The sequence below is a fragment of the Salmo salar genome, chromosome 13 (assembly GCF_965601325.2).
Source record: "Salmo salar chromosome 13, fSalSal1, whole genome shotgun sequence".
Taxonomy (NCBI): Eukaryota; Metazoa; Chordata; class Actinopteri; order Salmoniformes; family Salmonidae; genus Salmo; species Salmo salar.
In genome coordinates this window covers 56,404,296-56,427,522 of record NC_138303.1, presented here as the reverse complement: position 1 = coordinate 56,427,522, position 23,227 = coordinate 56,404,296, and the positions used below count along the sequence as shown (strand labels likewise).

General features: G+C 41.3%; 1 protein-coding gene across 1 annotated transcript; it reads left to right on the top strand.

The window, feature by feature from the left end:
* The first annotated feature begins 571 nt into the window (after nt 1–571).
* On the top strand, nt 572–20,195 carry LOC106567426 (alpha-1A adrenergic receptor). The gene is made up of 2 exons (XM_014136662.3): nt 572–1,871; nt 13,666–20,195. The coding sequence occupies exons 1-2, from the start codon at nt 902–904 to the stop codon at nt 14,205–14,207; spliced, it is 1,512 nt and encodes a 503-aa protein (XP_013992137.3). The 5' UTR covers nt 572–901; the 3' UTR covers nt 14,208–20,195.
* The last annotated feature ends 3,032 nt before the right edge of the window (nt 20,196–23,227 follow it).

Here is a 23,227-nt window from a genome sequence, read left to right as displayed (position 1 = left end):
ATTAATTTGTAATAGCTTACTACCTAAGAATGTTTACTCCTTGTGCTAATAATAAAACACACATTGTAAACGTCTTTCATCAGTAGACTGTGCGTAATGGTCCCCTTAAAGCTGTTGAAAGAGTCGCCTAAATTATTTTTTCACAATAAATTGCCCATGAGTTTGTGTAGATTGCAGTTTACTTAAGACAATGACTATATGTGTAATGAGCAGTACAGGTTAGTGCTTTGATTTGTAGTCCTTTCGATATCAATTCAACAAGTTATTTTTGGCGCGCTGGTATTTACATACAGTATATTGCTTAGGGGTCTAAATATAGCCTAGATACTATAGTAATTGGTGAGGGTTGATGGCACGCGCTATATGCCTGTGACTTAAATTACCTGTCGATGTAGCCCAGTGTTTATCGGTTTTAGGGTTTCGCGTTGGTCAGTCCTGGAAACAATTGTGTGATAGCATGTGCATGTCGGATGACGTCTTGTGTCAAAATGTTTAGGTTAATCCAGAAAGGGAGGAAAGGTTGTGTCTTGTGCGCATGGATGCGGGAGTGGTCACTCAGTGGTGTCGCTGTGTTTCAGCAGTAAGTATCACCACGGTGGGAGCGCTGCAGTGGGAAGGGAACGGAGTGAGAGGCGACAGTCACGACGACTGCAGTAGCTGGTTAAAGTTATATAATCATGTGTTATGAGACTTCATTTTTCCGGACAACATCATGGGATTATGGAACCACACCATAAAAGGTCATTGCGCTTTTTCTCTGAGTTTTGCGCTCATGCTTAGTAATTGTTTTAGTTTGATTACCATTGAAAATGAAGTACACAGGTGATGTAACAAAATAAACAACGTTTGTGTTGATCCATGGATTTACACATATTTGGTTTGGAGGAACAGGGTCGTCAACATGAATTTTGATACTGCTGATGAAGTCAACTTCTGGAGTAACCGTTCCTCGGAGCTGTACTCGGAGACACAGGGACCATTATCTGCAAATAATTCCAACTTGACCACAGCAAATGACACAGATAATGACACATTCACGAGTCCGCTGGACCTTACCCGAGCCGTGTCCGTTGGTATAGTTCTGGGTGCGTTCATTCTGTTCGCAATCGTGGGCAACATACTCGTAATACTTTCCGTTGTATGCAACAGACACCTGCGCATCCCAACAAACTATTTCATTATCAACCTAGCCATTGCGGACCTGTTGCTGGGTACAACGGTGCTGCCCGTGTCTGCAACATTGGAGATTCTTGACTACTGGGTATTCGGGAGAATATTCTGTGACATCTGGGCGGCAGTGGACGTGCTATGTTGCACTGCTTCCATTATGAGCCTGTGCGTAATATCCATAGACCGTTATATAGGAGTGCGCTACCCACTGCAGTACCCCTGTATAGTAACGGAGAAAAGAGCCCTTTTGGCCATGCTCGGTGTTTGGGTTCTCGCTACTGTCATTTCCATCGGACCTCTGCTCGGGTGGAAACAACCACCCTCAAATGACGACACCATTTGCCCCATCACCGAAGAGCCCTTTTACGCACTGTTCTCGTCATTGGGTTCATTTTACATACCTCTGGCTGTCATCCTTTGCATGTACTGTCAGGTTTATGTAGTTGCCAAACGGACCACTAAGAACTTAGAGGCGGGGGTCATGAAAGAACACATGGACTCGAATGAGCTCACGCTCAGGATCCACTGCAAAAACGCACAGCTGCAGGAATACTGCGGCGCAGGCAAGGGCCAGACACGGAGCACGCTAACAGTCAAACTGCTCAAGTTCTCTCGAGAGAAGAAAGCTGCTAAAACGCTCGGTGTGGTGGTGGGCATGTTTATTCTCTGCTGGCTGCCATTCTTCCTCGTGCTGCCTATCGGTAGGTTTGGAGTTTTGTTCAGCAAACTGTTGTCATCATTGCCCCCTAGTTGCATTAGGTTAGATTAAACCACATAACTGATAGATAGATAGATAGATAGATAGATAGATAGATAGATAGATAGATAGATAGATAGATAGATAGATAGATAGATAGATAGATAGATAGATAGATAGATAGATAGATAGATAGATAGATAGATAGATAGATAGATAGATAGATAGATAGATAGATAGATAGATAGATAGATAGATAGATAGATAGATAGATAGATAGATAGATAGATAGATAGATAGATAGATAGATAGATAGATAGATAGATAGATAGATAGATAGATAGATAGATAGATAGATAGATAGATAGATAGATAGATAGATAGATAGATAGATAGATAGCACACCTTGAAAATGAGTGTGGTCACCAGGCACGAGCACAGATAGGGCTCTACCTGTACAGAGCACATGACCCTTTGCCATTCCGGTCTCCAAAGTGCCCTTTTGGGTGGTGGTATTATTTTCCCCCAAAATATATATTTTTGTATAATTGTTTTGTCATTGTTGTTCGGATCCCACTTATCGCAAGTCATCAAGTTCGCCACCCCCAGCCCAGTCTGTTGGTTGCGCATGTTGATCGTTTGTCCTTCCGTGTCACTTTACACACAGACAATGTCAGCTAAACATAGAATGAAGATGTTTATCTGTCTCTCTGTGACGGCCGAAAAATTCATAGTTGAATATTAATAGCCCAAAAAGTTCGCAATGTTATAAACAAGCGAATCAAGGCCACATTTTTTTCAAATTTAAAACAATCCAACTGAATTATATAAAGCTAGATTATTAAGCTAAATATTGACATCACTTTCATGTAGGCCTATGTGCAATCAATAGACCTACATCTGAGCTACAATGTTGTTATCTATTAAGCCCATAGGCTACTATTATCTAAAAGCTTGCGCATTTCACTGTAGCCTAACCAATGACCAAAAGGTGAACATACCAGGTATATGTCAACGTTGCTTAACTTTTTACTTAATGTTTAATTATTTTTAACTGTTTATTAATTTCATTGTAGAATAGCTGTAGCCTAGGCCTACTTTAAGCTCAATTCCTGCCTGCCCTTAGGCTTCAATGATTTTTTGAGCAAAATTTGCGAAAACCATTGTCATATCCTATTTTTAGATCACATTGATATTTTCTATAGCAAACGAGGGAATGAGCGACTTTTACAGTTTACACAAACTGTAGACATTCAGAATTTACATAAACCAACATTGCATACAAAATAGTACGAGAACACTTAGAATGCATAACACATGGCAAACATATAAAACAAACACTTAAATACATAATAGGCTACAAAACATGTTTTCTCATAATTGGACAACTGTACTGTGTAAAAAAATATATAAATATATATATATATATATATATATATATATATATATATATATATATATATATATATATATATATATATATAAATATAAATATAAATATAAATATAAAAAAGATTAGTTCGAATAGCCATAAAACATGTAAAAGATACAGCGAGCTCTTTGCCCTATATACTGGAATCATTTTCAGCACGGGACAGCTCCTGTAAAGGCCGTTGAGTTTAAGATTGTAACAAGTGCACTGCGTCGTGTTTTGGGAAACGGGTGTGACATCTTGGTGTGACAGCCGTTATTTTTAGGATGCATCGTTAAAACACTCGTAAACCTAAATTCCATCACTATCCGGATTCGGGAAACCCGGCCCTGTCCTTTGTCCCAATCTGCCCTGTACGAGGATTGCGCACGCCCGGTATCCAAACATGCGGCTTGAGAGATGCGGTCACTGTCCGAATGTGTGCAGCTAGCTACCTAGTATAAATATCAGCAGTACTGCCACAACAGCATTATATTTGATTAATACTTGATAACACCAGATTTAGCCTACATCATTCGGTCTGGTTGGCTGATATGCGCAGCAGAGAGCGACAAAAAGACAGAGGTAGGCGAAATCACAATCAGTAAAAAAAATTAAACTAGCAAGCAGATCAACATCAAAGATCAGCTGATAGCCGACTCTCTTTTACCGATGTCAATCATGTCTTTAGGATGCACTGTAACTAGGTTACTTACAATTTGTGATGATGAGAAAATGTTTATTTTTTATCTTTACAGGCATTTTGGTATGTTATGAATTTCGAGTTATGATTTATGAAAGTAAAACAAAAAATCAAGCAGGGTGCCATTTTTTTTATTTGGAGCACCTGCCCTGAAAGGTCTGTGAATGGCGCTGTGTGTGTGACATAAGAGGACAGCATCTATCTGTACAGGATATTCTCTGCTTATCATTCTCACACAAGCACACAGGCATTTATTAACACACACAGCCTCTCTCTTTCGCTCTGACACACACACAGATACTATTTTTTTTCCATATACAGTATGCCAATAATGGAGAGTTTTCATAAGCCTGATGGTAGTCATGTCAAAAAATAAAATAATTTGGTTAGGCAGAAAAGGGGTTAATCAGACACTGTAGGTCTACACCCATGCCAAAACGTGAAAGTGGGGTATGACAGTAAAATACAACTTCCTTTTATTATCAAAAGATTAACTTGCCAAAAATGTAAAGATTGAAAAAGACCATACTTCCCAGCCTATGGCACCAGAAAATGGAGGTAGCTAGTTAGGGGTAGCTTGGTTGTAGCAGAAGGGTGCAATCTGGTGTACAAATAAATAATTTATTGTGGGTGCTAATGGGGGTGGTTGGCCTGTTCTTGTGTGTGTTTTAGCACCGGCAAGCTTCTATCTTGAGCTTCCCATGTTCCCAGCACCTCTTAAATCAAGTGAGCAACACATTACACATCAAAGTGGATTCCTCCTACATCTGTTGTTGACATGGAAAAGTTCAGAGAGATGAAACAGACTTTTATACATGAGTCCTTTCCATCCCCCGCCCTCTATATTCGTCTATATTTACTGAATTATGCCAACCCTGAAATACCATATCCATTTAGAAATGTATACCGTAGCATGCTCATGCTCTTTGAAAGTCTAATTTCCAAATCTCAGGCCCACAATCTTCATTCTCTCCATATGGACTTCACACAGTTAACTGGACATTTTTCATTTCAATTTTGTAAAGCAAAAAGTCAGTAAGCCTATACCACTAGGAGAGTATATAAATACAGGAGCTACTATATTTTCAATGATTGATTAGAGGTATACTAATTATTCTGTGCTTTTACTAAACCAGTGTGTCTATCACATAAATAAATCCTGAATGAAGGGTGATATCAGTCAGTCATGACCTTGCGTGAGATAACAGAAATGTACAGTTTTGTGGTGATAATCAGGTTATTTGGCTTTGCTCAAATTACCCTGTTATAATGTCAAATTGTGGCTCCCTATTGGTTCCTAACGCCTCCTCAGGGTGTGATATAGACTGGCTGTGTGAATGACAGAGATGGAGACAATAATATATGCACTGAGCAGAGCGGTGACCTAGCATGGCCACACCATGGAAGTGGAAGCATTGTGTAGAGTAGAGGGATGACATCTCATAAAAATCACACAGAGTACTTGATGGTGAACAATCAGACAGTGCTTTGGGTAGTAGCCTCGTTAGTCAAGTTCACGAATCCTGTTTTTATTGTCAAGTGCACAAGTACAGTGAAATGCCTTTCTTGCTTGCTCATTGCAGTAATCAATATCAGTAGAACAATAAAACATTTCATAAAAAAGTAAAGTAGAACAAAAACACACAAGAAATAGAAATAAGAACATAAGAAAGTAAGTAAGCTATATATAGGGTCAGTTCCAGAGTCAGTGCCAATACCATATTTACAATGTGCAGGGATACTGGAGTGGTAGAGTTAGATATGCATAGGGCTAAGGTGACTATAGGCATCAGGAAATAGGATAAACTGAGTAGCAGCAGCGTATATGATGGTTGTATGTGAGTGTGTGTGTGTAGAGTCAATATGAATGTGTGTGTGCGTGTTATGTATGAGCAAATTAAGTGTGTGTGTTTGTTTTGGAGTGTCAGTGTAAGTGAGTGTGTGTGAGTGAGTGTGTAGAGTGTGTATAGAGTGACTGCTGCAGACGTCTGTGTCGTTGTGTACCATGTTGGACCCTCATCCAGACACTCAGGGACTTCTATTAAAGATAATAAAAATGCTGTTGGTTTGAAGGATTACAGCTTTCCTGACATTGGTTGTAATTTCCTCCTTCTATGGTTTTTGGAATATGATGTCTGATATATTTGTTATGAGTCCAGGAAGCAACAATAAGCCCTGAATAGCCCTGTCTTTGCTATCTCTACCAGTATATCAGTGATATTATCTACATTATATTAAAACTATATAATCTGTTACATCACCTGTTATTATTTACTTAAGGTATGGCGATTGGGAGCGGTTATTATCTCAGTTATGCAATAAACAGTAATAATTGGCATATAGATGGTGTTTTCATTGGAAATTAATGGTAGTCCTTACAAAGCACTCCCTTAGACGAATTGGATAAAAATAGCTGGGTGAAGAATTCTTGGTGGTCATATTTGACAAACTTGTTGCTATTGCAACTGCCAGGATTTTAAAGTATCTTTGTGAGAGTTTTTACAGATTGTGGGTAACAATAGTTCCACTTTTCAATGACAGTATAATTTGTGCAATTTTCAAACTCTCTGCCTTGATCCGCCAAAGACATGTTTTGTTTGTGTCACGCAACATGATGTAGTAACCACAAACTATAGTGTTCTGTGATCAATTGTGCCTGTATTTTATGGCTTGTCCTCAGGCAGAGGTGGTGAAGAATAGAAGGATAGATTTTATGGGACAAACAGGAAACAGCATTTTTTCAATTGACCACTGATGTGGTGATCAGTATAGCGGTTGAGGGCTTTTGCTTTTTTCATCTCACAACTCACTAGATGAACCAAAATATTACCTGCTAAAGATACTAACCCTCCAGTGATTGTTGCTTTCCAAGTTACGTAACCAATATTTACTATTTTACCAAGGTTACAGTTAAATGCATATGCATGATATTGCATTCCCACCATATTTAATAGATGTTTCCAATAATGTTTCAGATTAGTTAACTTATCAACCCAAATTCTCCAGTGAGCTGGACCTTGAGCGTGATATGATGGTGATGGGTTCCTGATGCTTTTAGAGGGCAGGGGGCAGGATTGCAGTGGGAATGCCAAGGCACTCATACAGTAGGTCCCACTTACTATCATGCATCTTAAGCCGTCTTTAAAAATGGCCTTTGACATTATATTTTATTCCATGCTTTTGTCCATTAATGGGTTGTGCGGAGCTGTCCAAGGACATTAAGTTCCCAGGTAGATCTCAGGGTCTTTCTCCGGCGCTATATGGCGCCGGAGAAGATGGCTGCTGTTTTATGGGCTGTTTACCAACCATGCTATTTTGTTAGATTTTTTCACACTGTTGGTAACTTATTTTGTACATAATGTTGCTGCTACCGTCCCTTATGACCGAAAAGAGATTCTAGAAATCAGAACAGCGATTACTCGCCTTGAACTGGATGAAGAATTTCTCTCTAATGAGTCGGACGAGAGGGCTTTACTCCAGACACCCGAACAGGCCCTCATCCTGTCATTCGCAGAAGAAAGAGACGGAAAAGATAATGCGGAAGGAGATCGGGGTGCCTTGTGAGGATCCGCCGACGATTGGATAATGTGCCCTTGCCATCAGTACTTTTGGCCAGCGTACAATCGCTGGATAATAACTTGAACGAACTAAAAGCACTTAATTCCTACCAACAGGACTTTAAAAACGGTAATATCTTACGTTTCACCGAGTCGTAGCTGAACGACGACATGAATAACATACAGCTGGCGGGTTATACATTGTATCGGCAGGATAGAACAGCAGCCTCTGGTAAGACAAGGGGAGGCAGTCCATGTATATTTGTAAATAACAGCTGGTGCACGATATCTAAGGAAGTCTCTAGGTTTGCTCGCCTGAGGTAGAGTATCTCATGATAAGCTGTAGACCACACTATCTACCTAGAGATTTTTCATCTGTATTTTTCATAGCTGTCTGCGTACCACCACAAACCGATGCTGGCACTAAGATCGCACTCAATGAACTGTATACCTCCATAAGCAAACAGGAAACGCTTATCCAGAGGCGGTGCTCCTAGTGGCCAGGGACTTTAATGCAGGGAAACTTAAATCCGTTTTACCAAATTTCTACCAGCATGTTAAATGTGCAACCAGAGGGAAAAAAACTCTAGACCACCTTTACTCCACACACAGATACGCATACAAAGCTCTCCCTCGCCCTCCATTAGACATATCTGACATAATTCTATCCTCCTGATTCCTGCTACAAGCAAAAATTAAAGCAGGAAGCACCAATGACTCGGTCAATAAAAAAGTGGTCAGATGAAGCAGATGCTAAACTACAGGACTGTTTAGCTAGCACAGACTGGAATATCTTCTTCCGATGGCATTGAGGAGTACATCACATCAGTCACTGGCTTCATCAATAAATGCATCGATGACGTCGTCCCCACAGTGACTGTATGTACACACCCCAACCAGAAGCCATGGATTACAGGCAACATCCGCACTGAGCTAAAGGGTAGAGCTGACGTTTTCAAGGAGTGGGACTCTAACCCGGAAGCTTATAAGAAATCCCGCTATGCTCTCCGATGAACCATCAAACAGGTAAAGGGTGAATACAGGACTAAGATCAAATCGTACTACACCGGCTCCGATGCTCATCGGATGTGGCAGGGCTTGCAAACTATTACAGACTACAAAGGGAAGCACAGCCAAGAGCTGCCCAGTGACACGAGCCTACCAGATTAGCTAAATTACTTCTGTGCTCGCTTCGAGGCTAGCAACACTGAAACATGTATGAGAGCATCAGCTGTTTTTGACGACTGTGTGATCACGCTCTCCACAGCCGATGTGAGCAAGACCTTTAAACAGGTCAACATTCACAAGGCCACATGGCCAGATGGATTACCAGGACGTGTACTCCGAGCATGCGCTGACCAACTGGCAAGTGTCTTCACTGACAATTTCAACCACTCCCTGTCTGAGTCTGTAATACCAACATGTTTCAAGCAGACCACCATAGTCCCTGTGGCCAAGAACACTAAGGTAACCTGCCTAAATGTCTACCAACCCATAGCACTCACATCTGTAGCCATGAAGTGCTTTGAAAGGCTGGTCATGGCTCACATCAACACCATTATCCCAGAAAACCTAGACCCACTCCAATTTGCATACTGCCTCAACAGATCCACAGATGATGCAATCTCTATTGCACTCCACACTGCCCTTTCACACCTGGACAAAAGGAACACCTATGTGAGAATGCTGTTCATTGACTATAGCTCAGCGTTCAACACCATAGTTTCCTCAAAGCTCATCACTAAGCTAAGGACCCTGGGACTACACACCTCCCTCTGCAACTGGATCCTGGATGTAACTGGATCCTGGACTTCCTGACGGGCCGCTCCCAGGTGGTAAGGGTAGGTAACAACACATCCGCCATGCTGATCCTCAACACGGGGGCCCCTCGGGGTTGTGTGCTCAGTCGCCTCCTGTACTCCCTGTTCATTCATGACTGCACGGTAAGGCACGACTCCAACACCATCATTAAGTTTGCCGATGACTCAACAGTGGTAGGCCTGATCACCAACAATGACGAGACAGCATATAGGGAGGAGGTCAGAGACCTGGCCATGTGGTGCCAGGACAACAACCTCTCCCTCAACGTGATCAAGACTAAGGAGATGATTGTGGACTACAGGAAAAGGAAGACCGAGCACACCCCCATTCTCATCGACAGAGCTATAGTGGGCAGGTTGAGAGCTTCAAGTTCCTTGGTGTCCACATCACCAACAAACTAACATGGTCCAAGCACACCAAGACAGTCGATAAGAGGGCACGACAAATCCTATTCCTCCTCAGGAGACTGAAAAGATTTGGCATGTGTCCTCAAATCCTCAAAAGGTTCTACAGCTGCACCATCGAGAGCATCCTGACTGGTTGCATCACTGCCTGGTATGGCAACTGCTCGGCCTCCGACCGCAAGGCACCACAAAGGGTAGTGTGTACGGCCCAGTACATCACTGGGGCCAAGCTTCCTGCCATCCAGGACCTCTATACCAGGCGGTGTCAGAGGAAGGCCCTAGAAATTGTCAACGACTCCAGCCACCCTAGTCATAGACTGTTCTCTTTGCTACCGCACTGCAAGAGGTACCGGAGCACCAAGTCTAGGTCCAAGAGGCTTCTCAACAGCTTCTACCCTCAAGCGATCAGACTACTGAACATCTAATCAAATGGTTACCCAGACTATTTGCATTGCCCCCCTGCACCACCTCTTCAGTCTTTTACGCTGCTGCTGCTCTCTGTAATTATCTATGTATAAGTCACTTATATATTTCTACCTTCATATTACCTCAATTACCTTGGCTAACCAGTGACTCTGTACCGGTACCCCTGTACATTTTTTATTTCATCTTTATTTAACTAGGCAAGTCAGCTAAGAACAACTTCTTATTTACAATGACAGCCTAGGAACAGTGGGTTAACTGCCTTGTTCAGGGGAAGAACAACAAATGTTTACCTTGTCAGCTCGGGGATTCAATCTAGCAACCTTTCGGTTACTGGCCCTAGGCTACCTGCCGCTATTGCTGTTTATTGTTTATTGCTGGTCTAAATTATTGTTATTATTATTATATTTATTTTAATTTTTTAATGTTTTTTTCTTAAAACTGCATTGTTGGTTAAGGGCTTGTAAGTACACCTGTTGTATTCGGCGCTGTTGTATTCGGCGCATGTGACAAATACAATTTCATTGGATTTGATTTGATTCCTTGCCTACACTATCATAATCAGGTATGTGTTAGCAAACATGCCCAAACCAGAAAATGGATAAATCCTTCCTAAAAAATTAACTGCTCCTTTTGGCTGAATCTGTAGTCAATGTTTCTGTCCTAAAATGGAAATACCAGTTATGTAGCTAAAATGCGTAGTACAAATAGAAATTTGACAGCATCAGTGATTAAAGTAAAAATATTCCCAGTCTGTCTGGACCTCTGAGAAATTAATGTGCCGACATGACTGTTGTTTTCTCATTCCATGTTACTCAATCAATGCCTGGGCATACAGTTCCTCTAAGGACCTCCACATTGGTAGAAGAGGGCATGGACTGAGAAATTCCATTTGAGATTATTTCTATGTATGGCGATTGATTGTGAAACAATGATAGATTGAGGAGTTTGCTGCATTATCCTGAGTTCTCCTCCCCCTCCCTCTAGCATGCTGTTTTTTAGCAGCACTCAGGACATAGCCAGGAGATGTGTTGAAAGCCAGCAGCCTCACAGGGCACTGCATACTGGAAGCCTACTGTAAATTTGACTGTCCCCCATTCCAGTCAAATGTATTGCATCAGTCTTTGCTTTGTTGTTTACTACCTCTTCTCTATAGAGCAACATTGACTTCCTTTCTGTGTTTGTCTCATTAGTTTGTCAGAATTCAGCAGCCGTCAAGCCGGACTCAGTCATTTTGTAGATGAGACGGGCAGTTAATGTTGTCCGGATGTGTGAAAGACGTGGCGAGTAGATTAAATGGTCAATTAGTATGTGTAAATAAAGCCCTAGGAGATGGACTGTGCAAGTGGAATTGAGAGAGAAGTTGGACAGAGTGCACTGTGATTTGTTAGCCTGGATTCCACAGTTGCACGGCGCGAAGAAGCGTCCTAAATCTTTGTATGTAAGCACTATCAGCGTAAAGTGGGTTCCTGGCTTCCGGTGACTAGGGAGGTTGGGGGATGAGGACTTTACAGTTAGTGGAATAGCTTTGCGGAAGCTCCGGCTATGAAGACACTTTGCACTGGACAATAAAGCCAGCCAGTAGCACATGATTAAAGTCTAACCACAGTCTCTCCTAGGGACAGGCTGGGAAATGACAAATGTGTCCTTGAATTAGATGGTTCTATGAGCCATGGCTCTATTCTGAGGAAACACTGTAATAACTCTTGTTAAACCTCTCTCCATCCCAAAGCCGAAATAGTGAAATAGGATAGAATGCAACATCTTTCTTCTCAGGTTTTCATCCAATAACGTGACAGCCAAGGCTTCTGTGGCAGGACATACCAAAGTGGATGATTACCCACAATGCTGAGTCCAAAAAGGGGATGTGATGTGCATCATGGGAGGAGTGTGAGGATTGTTAAAGAGTGGACTCCCAGCGGTGAAAGCCTCTGGGATTAGTGTGCCTGTAAAATGGGGAAGAATTTGGAATGATGACGGATGTCTGTGACCTTCGTTTATGAGCTGGAGACAGCAAAAATGAAACTTGAAAAAGTGCACAGTAGTGTCGGCACAGTAGTGTTATAGCTTACTGTAATGATTTCTTTATTTAATTAGGCTGCTTGTAAATCCTGCCTATAACTTTTTTTTACTACTTTTCTTCAATAGTATTGGAAGCTTAGTAGCTTATTCAGAATCAGTAGAAGCACATGCAAGGTTTAGTCGGATTGAGCTCAGTGACTAAAGGCCCAGTGCATTCAAAGTGCAGTTTATCCTGTGTTTTGTATTATATTGTACAACAGCTGATGAAACTAACTCTGTAAAAGTGTGAAAACATTTGATCAGTGTTATGTCCTGATAATTGCTGGTTGAAAACACAATCTACACAGGACCTTCTAATCAGCAGGTTTGGATGGGCGTGAATTTTCATCTTTCCATGATGACATCACCATGCGGTAATTGGTTAATAGACCAATAACAAAGAGTTCCAAACCTCTCTGCCAATAATAGCTAGTTTTCAGTTTCCCCCCTCAGACCATTCCCAGACAGTCCTAGCGAAAATCTTGCAAGAGAAATAGTTTTTTGCTAAAAAGCTATTTTTGCCCATTTTAATTCAAATCTATTCCAGTAAGGTACTTAATTGTGACCCAGAAAGTATGATATTGATATAAAAACAGCTGAATTGGGCCTTTAAGGAGAGTATAGTACAGTACAGTAATGACGTGTGTTGTCATTGAGTCATGCTATCTTTCTCTAAAACATTCCAAAACAGGAAACAGTCAAGACAGTAGAATCAGCACCAAAATGGTAATACTTGGAATCATTGTAATAATTGGAGACCCACCAATCTCTATATCTCTATAGTGTATGATACTCCCGTGTCACTACACACCTGAGGCACAGGAGTATCATACACTACAGATTGTGCCCTCTATACTTGAATGAATGGATGATTAAAAATAAATACTTTTGCCAGTTGTACAATTGGAAATAGTGTTTGATGCTTCAACAAAACCTTCAGACAGACACAGAAGAGGGTAGTAAAGAGTTGAGTGAAGTCCCGCCTGTACTCTAAAAGTTCTCATGAGCTTCATCACTGATCACTGATCATTGATCTGAAAAGTCTGGGAAGGGGAAAGCTGAGCGATTGAAACACCACCAAGCCTATATTTCACCTTTCCCGTCTTTCCAGATCTGTGGTCTCGAGCGAGAGGAGGATGCCAGTGATAAAGTAGCTGCTGGTACATTGACTGTCTGTGAGGTTCTTTTGATGAATGCTGCCATCTATTGATCACCAAACATAATGCATTGAAGAGATGGTTCAGCGTTTACATTGTTTTCTCAGATACAGTATATCTACCACCACAGTGCATACCACAACTTATATTTAAAATGCCAAGTTAAGTTAAAATATATAACAGATATAAGATATGTATAATTACATCGTTTTTGGAAATCTCTGTCCATTTATAACATGTTTTCTCTATGTAATCTACCAGGGTCATTCAACGCCAACCTGCGTCCCCCGGAGACATTCTTTAAGGTGATCTTCTGGCTGGGCTACTTCAACAGCTGCCTGAATCCCATCATCTACCCCTGCTACAGCCGAGAGTTCAAACAGGCCTTCATCCGCATCCTCAAGTGCCGCTGCCATCAGAAGAAAAAGCAGAAGGGCTGGAGGGCCTACTACAACTACCGTTCCTCTCACCTGGGCTCCACCAACAACTCCTACCTGAACGGGAGCCAGCAGACCCTGTCCTCTGTCAATCCCAGCCCTCGCTGTGTGAGCAAAGGATCAGGCTCTTGCCTGGAGTCTGGGTGGGGCCATGGCTCCCTGTCTCCCTGCCTGTCTCTGCCTGGGAGCCCCTTCAGCAGCCAGATGAGGGCTCTTCCTGGGGCTGTCTGCCAGAGCACCAGCAGAACTATCAGAGTCAACCTGGCCTCCCCCCTGGCCAGGGAGCCAGTGCATGCCAATGGACAGAGTGGGAATGGAAAGGTGGAGCATGGAGCAATCAGGGCAACACCCGAGACAATGATGTAATGGCAGATTGGAGCACCAGTCATAAGCCTGGACAATGCCGTTTGATAGTCTGTACTTATGCAACGGTAGCCTTTACATCCAGGTGCATGTGGGTATTTTATGCTGGATACTGAAATATGGACAAAAGCCTAACTACTGTAGCAGTCTGGATTTAAGATTTGCGCATCACACCAGAGGGTCAATGGTCAATGTGTCCGTAAGTATTTATCCCTAAAAGTCTGATTGCTTGTAGTTCCATGTCCTCCTAAATAATTATTTGTATTATTAAAGGATACTTTTAGACAGAACACTGAAGGCCTCTGCTACTGCACAAAACCTTTTCAGAATAACATGTGCAGCTCTGGCACATACACCTTTTTCTTTTTATTGTTCTGGTACTATTTTCATAATTATGTGGTGAATTTTCAAAACTCTTAGTACAAAACTCAAAATGGGTAGCACTTGTAACGCAGCCAGTCTTACATTCAAACCCTTTCATTGTCCATTTATTTCATTTGTAGACATCTTTTACCACACAACCATTGATCCACAATATAGGTCTCTGAAATGTAGTGAGTACATTGGTTTAATCATCAAAACACAACATAATAATATCTTCTCAATTTAGTTATTTTAAATACCAGTTAATCCACTAGCAAAACATCTAAGACACATGTTTCTATCACGTTTCAGGTAAGACCCAAATGCAGACTGTGTTGTTGTAACAATGTTTATTACAGCAACAGGGGCAGGCAAACGACAGGTCAGGTCAGGCAGGGGTTGATAATCCAGAGTAGTGGGGCAACGGTACAGGATCAGGTCAGGCAGTGGTCAGGCAGGCAGGCTCAGAGTCAGGACAGGCAAGGGTCAAAACCAGGAGGGGGAAAAGCAGGAGCTGAGACAAAACACTGGTTGACTTGACGAACAAACTGGCAAAACGAACTGGCACAGACAAACAGAGAACACAGGAATAAGTACCCGGGGGATAATGAGGAAGATGGGCGACACCTGGAGAGGTATGGAGACAAGCACAAGGACTGGTGAAACAGATCAGGGCGTGACAGTTTAAAATTGCATTTTTTATGTAATATGCTACTGTACTGTAAATTACAGTATATTATACTTTTTTCACATTAGGCAATACACCTGCACTACCCATTCAAATTTACTGAACATCACATTTCCATAATGTCTATTATCCCATGTGTGATGAAAGGTGTGACCATTGAAGACATCTGTTTAACAGGCACTAGTTCGCAGTAAATATCTTCATTGTTCATGCACCCGGGGAAAAAGCTTTTGGCATGGTGAATCTTAGCCTGACATTGGTCTGAATTGATGTACCGTAAATTCCGGACTATAAGCTGCAACTTTTTTCCCAGCTTTGAACCTCGCGGCTTAAACAATGACGCGGCTAATATATGGATTTTTCCCGCTTTCAATTATTTTAATTTTTTTTAAAACACATTCTGTGACGTGCTCAGTTTTTTGGCGGCATGAAGCTTTCATTAGACCAATGAAATTGCCGAACGGGTTAAGGTCAAACAACTTTTTTGTTTACTGTTTAGATTAAATCGAGTGCTCTCAAACTTCCCATCATTCTGATTACGGTAGTCATTTTGTCACCCTCATCATGGCAAAGACACGGAGAAATGCATATGATGCAGCTTTCAAGTTGAAGGCGATTGATCTGGCTGTTGGAAAAGGAAATAGAGCTGCTGCACGGGAGCTTGGTCTTAATGAGTCGATGATAAGACGCTGGAAACAGCAGCATGAGGAATTGACTCAGTGCAAAAAGACAACTAAAGCTTACTGCTATTTATTTTATTTTTTTTACAAGCTGTGTTTCGTTAAAGCCTATTTATTTTTGTTACAAGCCGTGTTTCGTTAAAGCCTGTGTAAAGTTAATTTGTTTCAATGTACCGGTAGGCACCTGCGGCTTATAGACATGTGCGGCTTATTTATGTTCAAAATACTTTTTTTTTTTTTATTCAGTGGGTGCGGCTTATATTGAGGTGCGCTTAATAGTCCGGAAATTACGGTAATCACATGCCTCGTCCATGGCCTGAAGGAGGGTGTTACACTCATGGAGATGGCAATCATACATCTTCCAAATGTATTGTAATCGTGTATTGTATTGGTCCTGTACATGGCTCAGTTCATAAGAGCATGGCACTAGGAAAAGGGGATACCTTGTCAGTTGCTCAACTGAATGCATTCAACTGAAATATGTCTTACACAAGGCTGCCTTAATCAACATAGGCAAGTAGTTGTTGTTTAACTGCCTTGCTCAAGAGCAGAACAGAAGATTTTTTCACGTTGCCGGCTCAGGGATTAGGACTAGCAATTCAGTTCCTGGCCGAATGCTCTTAACCACTAGGCTACTTGCCGCTACCAAGCAGGAATAGAGTTGTGAGTTCGATTCCGACTAGGGTCACATACCAAAATGTGTAGACTGTTGTCACTTTGGATAAAAGTGTCTGTTCATAAATGGCAAATATTATGGTACTACAGTACTGTACTGGCCAATGAATTTTTGTAAAGCCCCCAATAAACTTTGAATTGATTTGTTACATACAGTACATCTCTGATCTTGTCAATATCAGATTGTTTTAAAGAGTACTGTGGAGTAAAATCATGAAAGTAGTACATTCGAGAGTATATATATACAGTTTAAGTCGGAAGTTTACATACACCTTAACCAAATACATTTAAACTCAGTTTTTCACAATTCCTGGCATGTAATCCTAGTAAAAATTCCCTGTCTTAGGTCAGTTAGGACCACCACTTTATTTTAAGAATGTTAAATGACAGAATAATAGTAGAGAGAATTATTTATTTCAGCTTGTATTTCTTTCATCACATTCCCAGTGGGTCAGAAGTTTACACACGCTCAATTAGTATTAGGTAGCATTGCCTTTAAATTGTTGAACTTGGGTCAAACGTTTCAGGTAGCCTTCCACAAGCTTCCCACAATAAGTTGTGTGAATTTTGGCCCATTCCTCCTGACAAAGCTGGCGCAACTGAGTCAGGTTTGTTGGCCTCCTTGCTCACGCAAGATTTTCAGTTCTAACCAGAAATTTTGTATAGGATTGAGTGAGGTCTGGACTTTGTGATGGCCACTCCAATACCTTGACTTTGTTGTCCTTAAGCCATTTTGCCACAACTTTGGCAGTAGGCTGTGGGTCATTGTCCATTTGGAAGACCCATTTGTGACCAAGCTTTAACTTCCTGACTGATGTCTTGAGATGTTGCTTCAATATATCCACATAACTTTCCTTCCTCACGATGCCATCTATTTTGTGAAGTGCACCAGTCCCTACTGCAGCAAAGCACCCCCACAACATGATGCTGCCACCCCTGTGCTTCACGGTTGGGATGGTGTTCGTCGGCTTGCAAGCCTCCCCCTTTTTCCTCCAAACATAACGATGGTCATTATGGCCAAACAGTTCTATTTTTGTTTCATCAGACCAGAGGACATTTCTCCAAAAAGTACAATCTTTGTCCCCATGGGCAGTTGCAAACCGTAGTCTGGCTTTTTTTATTAGCTGTTTTGGAGCAGTGGCTTCTTCATTGCTGAGCGGCCTTTCATGTTATATCAATATAGGACCTGTTTCACTGTGGATATAGATACTTTTGTACCTGTTTCCTTCAGCATCTTCACAAGGTCCTTTGCGGTTGTTCTGGGATTGATTTGCACTTCTCGCACCAAAGTACGTTCATCTCTAGGAGACAGAATGCATCGCCTTCCTGAGCGGTATGACAGCTGCGTGGTCCATGGTGTTTATACTTGCGTACTATCGTTTGTACAGATGAACGTGGTACCTTCAGGCATTTGGAGATTGCTCCCAAGAATGAACCAGACTTGTGGAGGTCTACAATTTCTTTTCTTAGGTCTTGGCTGATGTCTTTTGATTTTACCATGATGTCAAGCAAAGAGGCACTGAGTTTGAAGGTAGGCCTTGAAAAACATCCAGAGGTACACCTCCAATTGACTCAAATGATGTCAATTAGCCTATCAGAAGCTTCTAAAGCCATGACATAATTTTATGGAATTTCCCAAGCTGTTTAAAGGCACAGTCAACTTAGTGTATGTCAACTTCTGACCCACTGGAATTGTGACACTGTGAATTATAAGTGAAATAACCTGTCTGTAAACAATTGTTGGAAAAATAACTTCTGTCATGCACAAAGTAGATGTCCTATCCGACTTGCCAAAACTATAGTTTGTTAACAAGAAATTTGTGGAGTGGTTGAAAAATGAGTTTTAATGACTCCATCCTAAGTGTGTGTAAACTTCCAACTTCAACTGTATATATAAATATATATAAGAGGTCGACCGGTTATTCTTTTTCAACGCCGATACCGATACCGATTATTGGCGGCCCAAAAAAAGCCGATACGATTAATCGGCTGATTTTATTATTATTTTTTGTTGTTGTAATAATGACAATTACAACAATACTGAATGAACACTTTTAGTTTAACTTAATATAATACATCAATAAAATCAATTTAGCCTCAAATAAATAATCAAACATGTTCAATTTGGTTTAAATCATGCAAAAACAAAGTGTTGGAGAAGAAAGAAAAAATGCAATATGTGCCATGTAAAAAAGCTAACGTTTAAGTTCCTTGCTCAGAACATGAGAACATATGAAAGCTGGTGGTTCCTTTTAACATGAGTCTTCAATATTCCCAGGTAAGAAGTTTTAGGTATTAGAAATTATATGAAATATAGGGCTATTTCTCTCTATACCATTTGTATTTCATATACCTTTGACTATTGAATGTTCTTATAGGCACTTTAGTATTGCCAGTGTAACAGTATAGCTTCCGTCCCTCTCCTAGCCCCTACCTGGGCTCGAACCAGGAACACATCGACAACAGCCACCCTCGAAGCATCGTTACCCATCGCTCCACAAAAGCTGCTGCCCTTGCAGAGCAAGGGGAACAACTTCTTCAAGGTCTCAGAGCGAGTCACGTCACCGATTGAAACGCTATTAGCGCGCACCCCGCTAACTAGCTCGGGAGTTGATAGGCTTGAAGTCATAAACAGCTCAATGCTTAAAGCACAGCGAAGAGCTGCTGGCAAACGCACAAAAGTGCTGTTTGAATGAATGCTTACGAGACTGCTGCTGCCTACCACTGCTTAGTCAGACTGCTCTATCAAATATCAAATCATATACTTAATTATAACATAACACACAGAAATACGAGCCTTATGTCATTAATATGGTCAAATTCGGAAACTATCATTTCGAAACCATAACGTTTATTCTTTCAGTGAAATACGGAACCATTCATTATTTTATCTAACGGGTGGCATCCATAAGTCTAAATATTCCTGTTATATTGCACAACCTTCAATGTTATGTCATAATTAAGTAAAATTCTGGCAAATTAGTTCACAACGAGCCAGGTGGCCCAAACTGTTGCATATACCCTGACTCTGCGTGCAATGAACGCAAGAGAAGTGACACAATTTCCCCAGTTTAATATTGCCTGCTAACGTGGATTTCTTTTAACTAAATATGCAGGTTTAATAACATATACTTCTGTGTATTGACTTTAAGAAAGGCATTGATGTTTATGGTTAGGTACATTCGTGCAACTATTGTGCTATTTTCGCGAATGCGCTTGTTAAATCACCCATTTGGCGAAGTAGGCTATGATTCAATGATAAATTAACAGGCACCGCATCGATTATATGCAGCGCAGGACAAGCTAGATAAACTAGTAATATCAACCATGTGTAGTTAACTAGTGATTATGTTAAGATTGATTGTTTTTTATAAGATACGTTAAATGCTAGCTAGCACCTTACCTTGGCTCCTTGCTGCACTCGCATAACAGGGAGTCAGCCTGCCACACAGTCTCCTCGTGGAGTGCAATGTAATCGGCCATGATTGGTGTCCAAAAATGCCTATTACGGATTGCTATGAAAACTTGCAATCGGCCCTAATTAATCAGCCATTCCGATTAATCGGTCGACCTCTAATATATATATATATATATATATATATATATATATATATATATATATATATATATATATATCAGTCAAAAGTTTTAGAACATCTAATCATTCAAGGGTTTTTGTTTATTTTGACTATTTTCTACACTGTAGAATAACATTGAATACATTAAAACTATGAAATAGCACATATGGAATCACGTTGTAACCAAATAAGTGTTAAACAAATCAATTCTATTCTTTGGTTTGAGATTTTTGGTTCCAACCGCTGTGTCTTTGTGAGACGCGATGTGGGTGAACAGACAATCTCCGCATGTGTATTTCCCACTGTAAAACATGGAGGACGAGGTGTTATGGTGTGGGGGTACATTCCTGGTGACACTGTCTGTGATTTATTTAGAATTCAAGGCACACTTAACCTGCATGGCTACCATAGCATTCTGCAGCGATGTGCCATCCCATCTGGTTTGCGCTTAGTGGGACTATCATTTGTTTTTCAACAAGACAATGACCAAACGCACGTCCAGGCTGTGTAAGGGCTATTTTACCAAGAAGGAGAGTGATGGAGTGCTGCATCAGATGACCTGGCCGCCACAATCCCCCGACCTCAACCCAATTGAGATGGTTTGCAATGTATCGGACCGCAGAGTGAAGGAAAAGCAGCCAGCAAGTGCTCAGCATATGTGGGAACTCCTTTAAGACTGTTGGAAAAGCATTCCAGGTGAAGCTGGTTGAGAGAATGTCAAGAGTGTGCAAAGCTGTCATCAAGGCAAAGCATGGCTATTTGAAGACTCTCAAATATAAAATATACTTTGATTTGTTTAACACTTTTTTGGTTACTACATGATTTCATATGTGTTATTTCATCGTTTTGATGTCTTAGCTATTTTTCTACAATGTAGAAAATAGTAAAAATAAAGAAAGAAAACCCCTTGAATGAGTAGGTGTTCTAAAACTTTGGACCGGTAGTGTATATGTATATATATAAATCATACATTTTATGTTTCTACTTTACAAACATACATTTTCATGATGTAGTTCTCAAAATCTGTAGTTAACAAACCAATTTACATGTTAAATCTATAGGTTTACCAAACATTTAAGTGATTATCAATTAAAAGCAGTCAGATTAAGTAATAGTAAATGTCTCAAAATAATGAGTTATATCATTATATCAAAGTAATGAGAGCATTGCATTGTGAAAAGCAATTACTTTATCTGAACATGTATTGCCATGTGAAAAATGTAATTCTAGATAAAACACTTAGTCAATTGAAAATGTGCTTAGACTTTTGAAATAACTGCCTTTTTTATTATCTGTTTTGAGTTTTGTACTAAGAGTTGTGAAAATGTACCACATACTTGTGAAATTTGCACCGAGGTGACAAAAAATACTGTAACTAGGCCCTTGAAGGGGATGAACTTTGCCCACGTCTTGACTTTGGTTGCACTGCTCTGCATTGTAACATACACTGAGTGTACAAAAACTTAGGACACCTTTCCATGACAGAGACTGACCAGGTGAATCCAAGTAAAAGCTATGATCCCTTATTAATGTCACTTGTTAAATCCACTTCAATTGGTGTAGATGAAGGGGAGGAGTCAGGTTAAATAAGTATTTTTAAGCCTTGAAACAATTGAGATATGGATTGTGTATGTCTGCCATTCAGAGGGTAAATGGGCAAGACAAAAGATTTAAGTGCCTTTGAACAGGGTATGGTAGTAGTTTCCAGGTGCACCGGTTTGTGTCAAGAACTGCAACGCTGCTGGGTATTCACGCTCAACAGTTTCCCATGTGTATAAAGAATGGTCCACCACCCAAAGGGGGTGCAACTCGATAATAAACTCAGCAAAAAAAGAAACGTCCTCTCACTGTCAACTGTGTTTATTTTCAGCAAACTTAACATGTGTAAATATTTGTATGAACATAACAAGATTCAACAACTGAGACATAAACTGAACAAGTTCCACAGACATGTGACTAACAGAAATTGAATAATGTGTCCCTGAACAAAGGGGGGAGGGTCAAAATCAAAAGTAACAGTAACAGTCAGTATCAGATTTGCCAGTTCTTGCTGTCAGATGTTACCCCACTCTTCCACCAAGGCACCTGCAAGTTCCCAGACATTTCTGCAGGAATGGCCCTCACCCTCACCCTCCGATCCAACAGGTCCCAGATGTGCTCAATGAGATTGAGATCCGGGCTCTTGGCTGGCCATGGCAGAACACTGACATTCCTGTCTTGCAGGAAATCACACACAGAACGAGCAGTATGGCTGGTGGCATTGTCATGCTGGAGGGTCATGTCAGGATGAGCCTGCAGGAAGGGTACCACATGAGGGAGGATGTCTTCCCTGTAATGCACAGCGTTGAGATTTGCCTGCAATGACGACAAACTCAGTCCGATGATGCTGTGACATACCGCCCCAGACCATGATGGATCCTCCAAATCGATCCCGCTCCAGAGTACAGGCCGTGGTGTAACACTCATTCCTTCGACGATAAACGCAAATCAGACCATCACCCCTGTGGAGACAAAACCGCGACTCGTCAGCGAAGAGCACTTTTTGCCAGTCCTGTCTGATCCAGCGACTGTGGGTTTGTGCCAGTGATGTCTGGTGAGGACCTGCCTTACAACAGGCCTACAAACCCTCAGTCCAGCCTCTCTCAGCCTATTGCGGAGAGTCTGAGCACTGATGGAGGGATTGTGCGTTCCTGGTGTAACTCGGGCAGTTGTTGTTGCCATCCTGTTCCTGTCCCGCAGGTGTGATGTTCGGATATACTGATCCTGTGCAGGTGTTGTTACACGTGGTCTGCCACTGAGAGGACAATCAGCTGTCCGTCCTGTCTCCCTGTAGCACTGGCTTAGGCGTCTCACAGTACGGACATTGCAATTTATTGCCCTGGCCACATCTGCAATCCTCATGCCTCCTTGCAGCATGCCTAAGGCCCGTTCACGCAGATGAGCAGGTACCCTGGGCATCTTTCTTTTGGTGTTTTTCAGAGTCAGTAGAAAGGCCTCTTTACTGTCCTAAGTTTTCATTACTGTGATCTTAATTGCCTA

Bases quoted from the DNA above. Each gene is read 5' to 3' on its own strand.
- LOC106567426 (XM_014136662.3), top strand. From the start codon at position 902: ATGAATTTTGATACTGCTGATGAAGTCAACTTCTGGAGTAACCGTTCC. The intron at 1,872-13,665 runs GTAGGTTTGGAG...GTAATCTACCAG, and splicing joins CTTCCTCGTGCTGCCTATCG to GGTCATTCAACGCCAACCTG.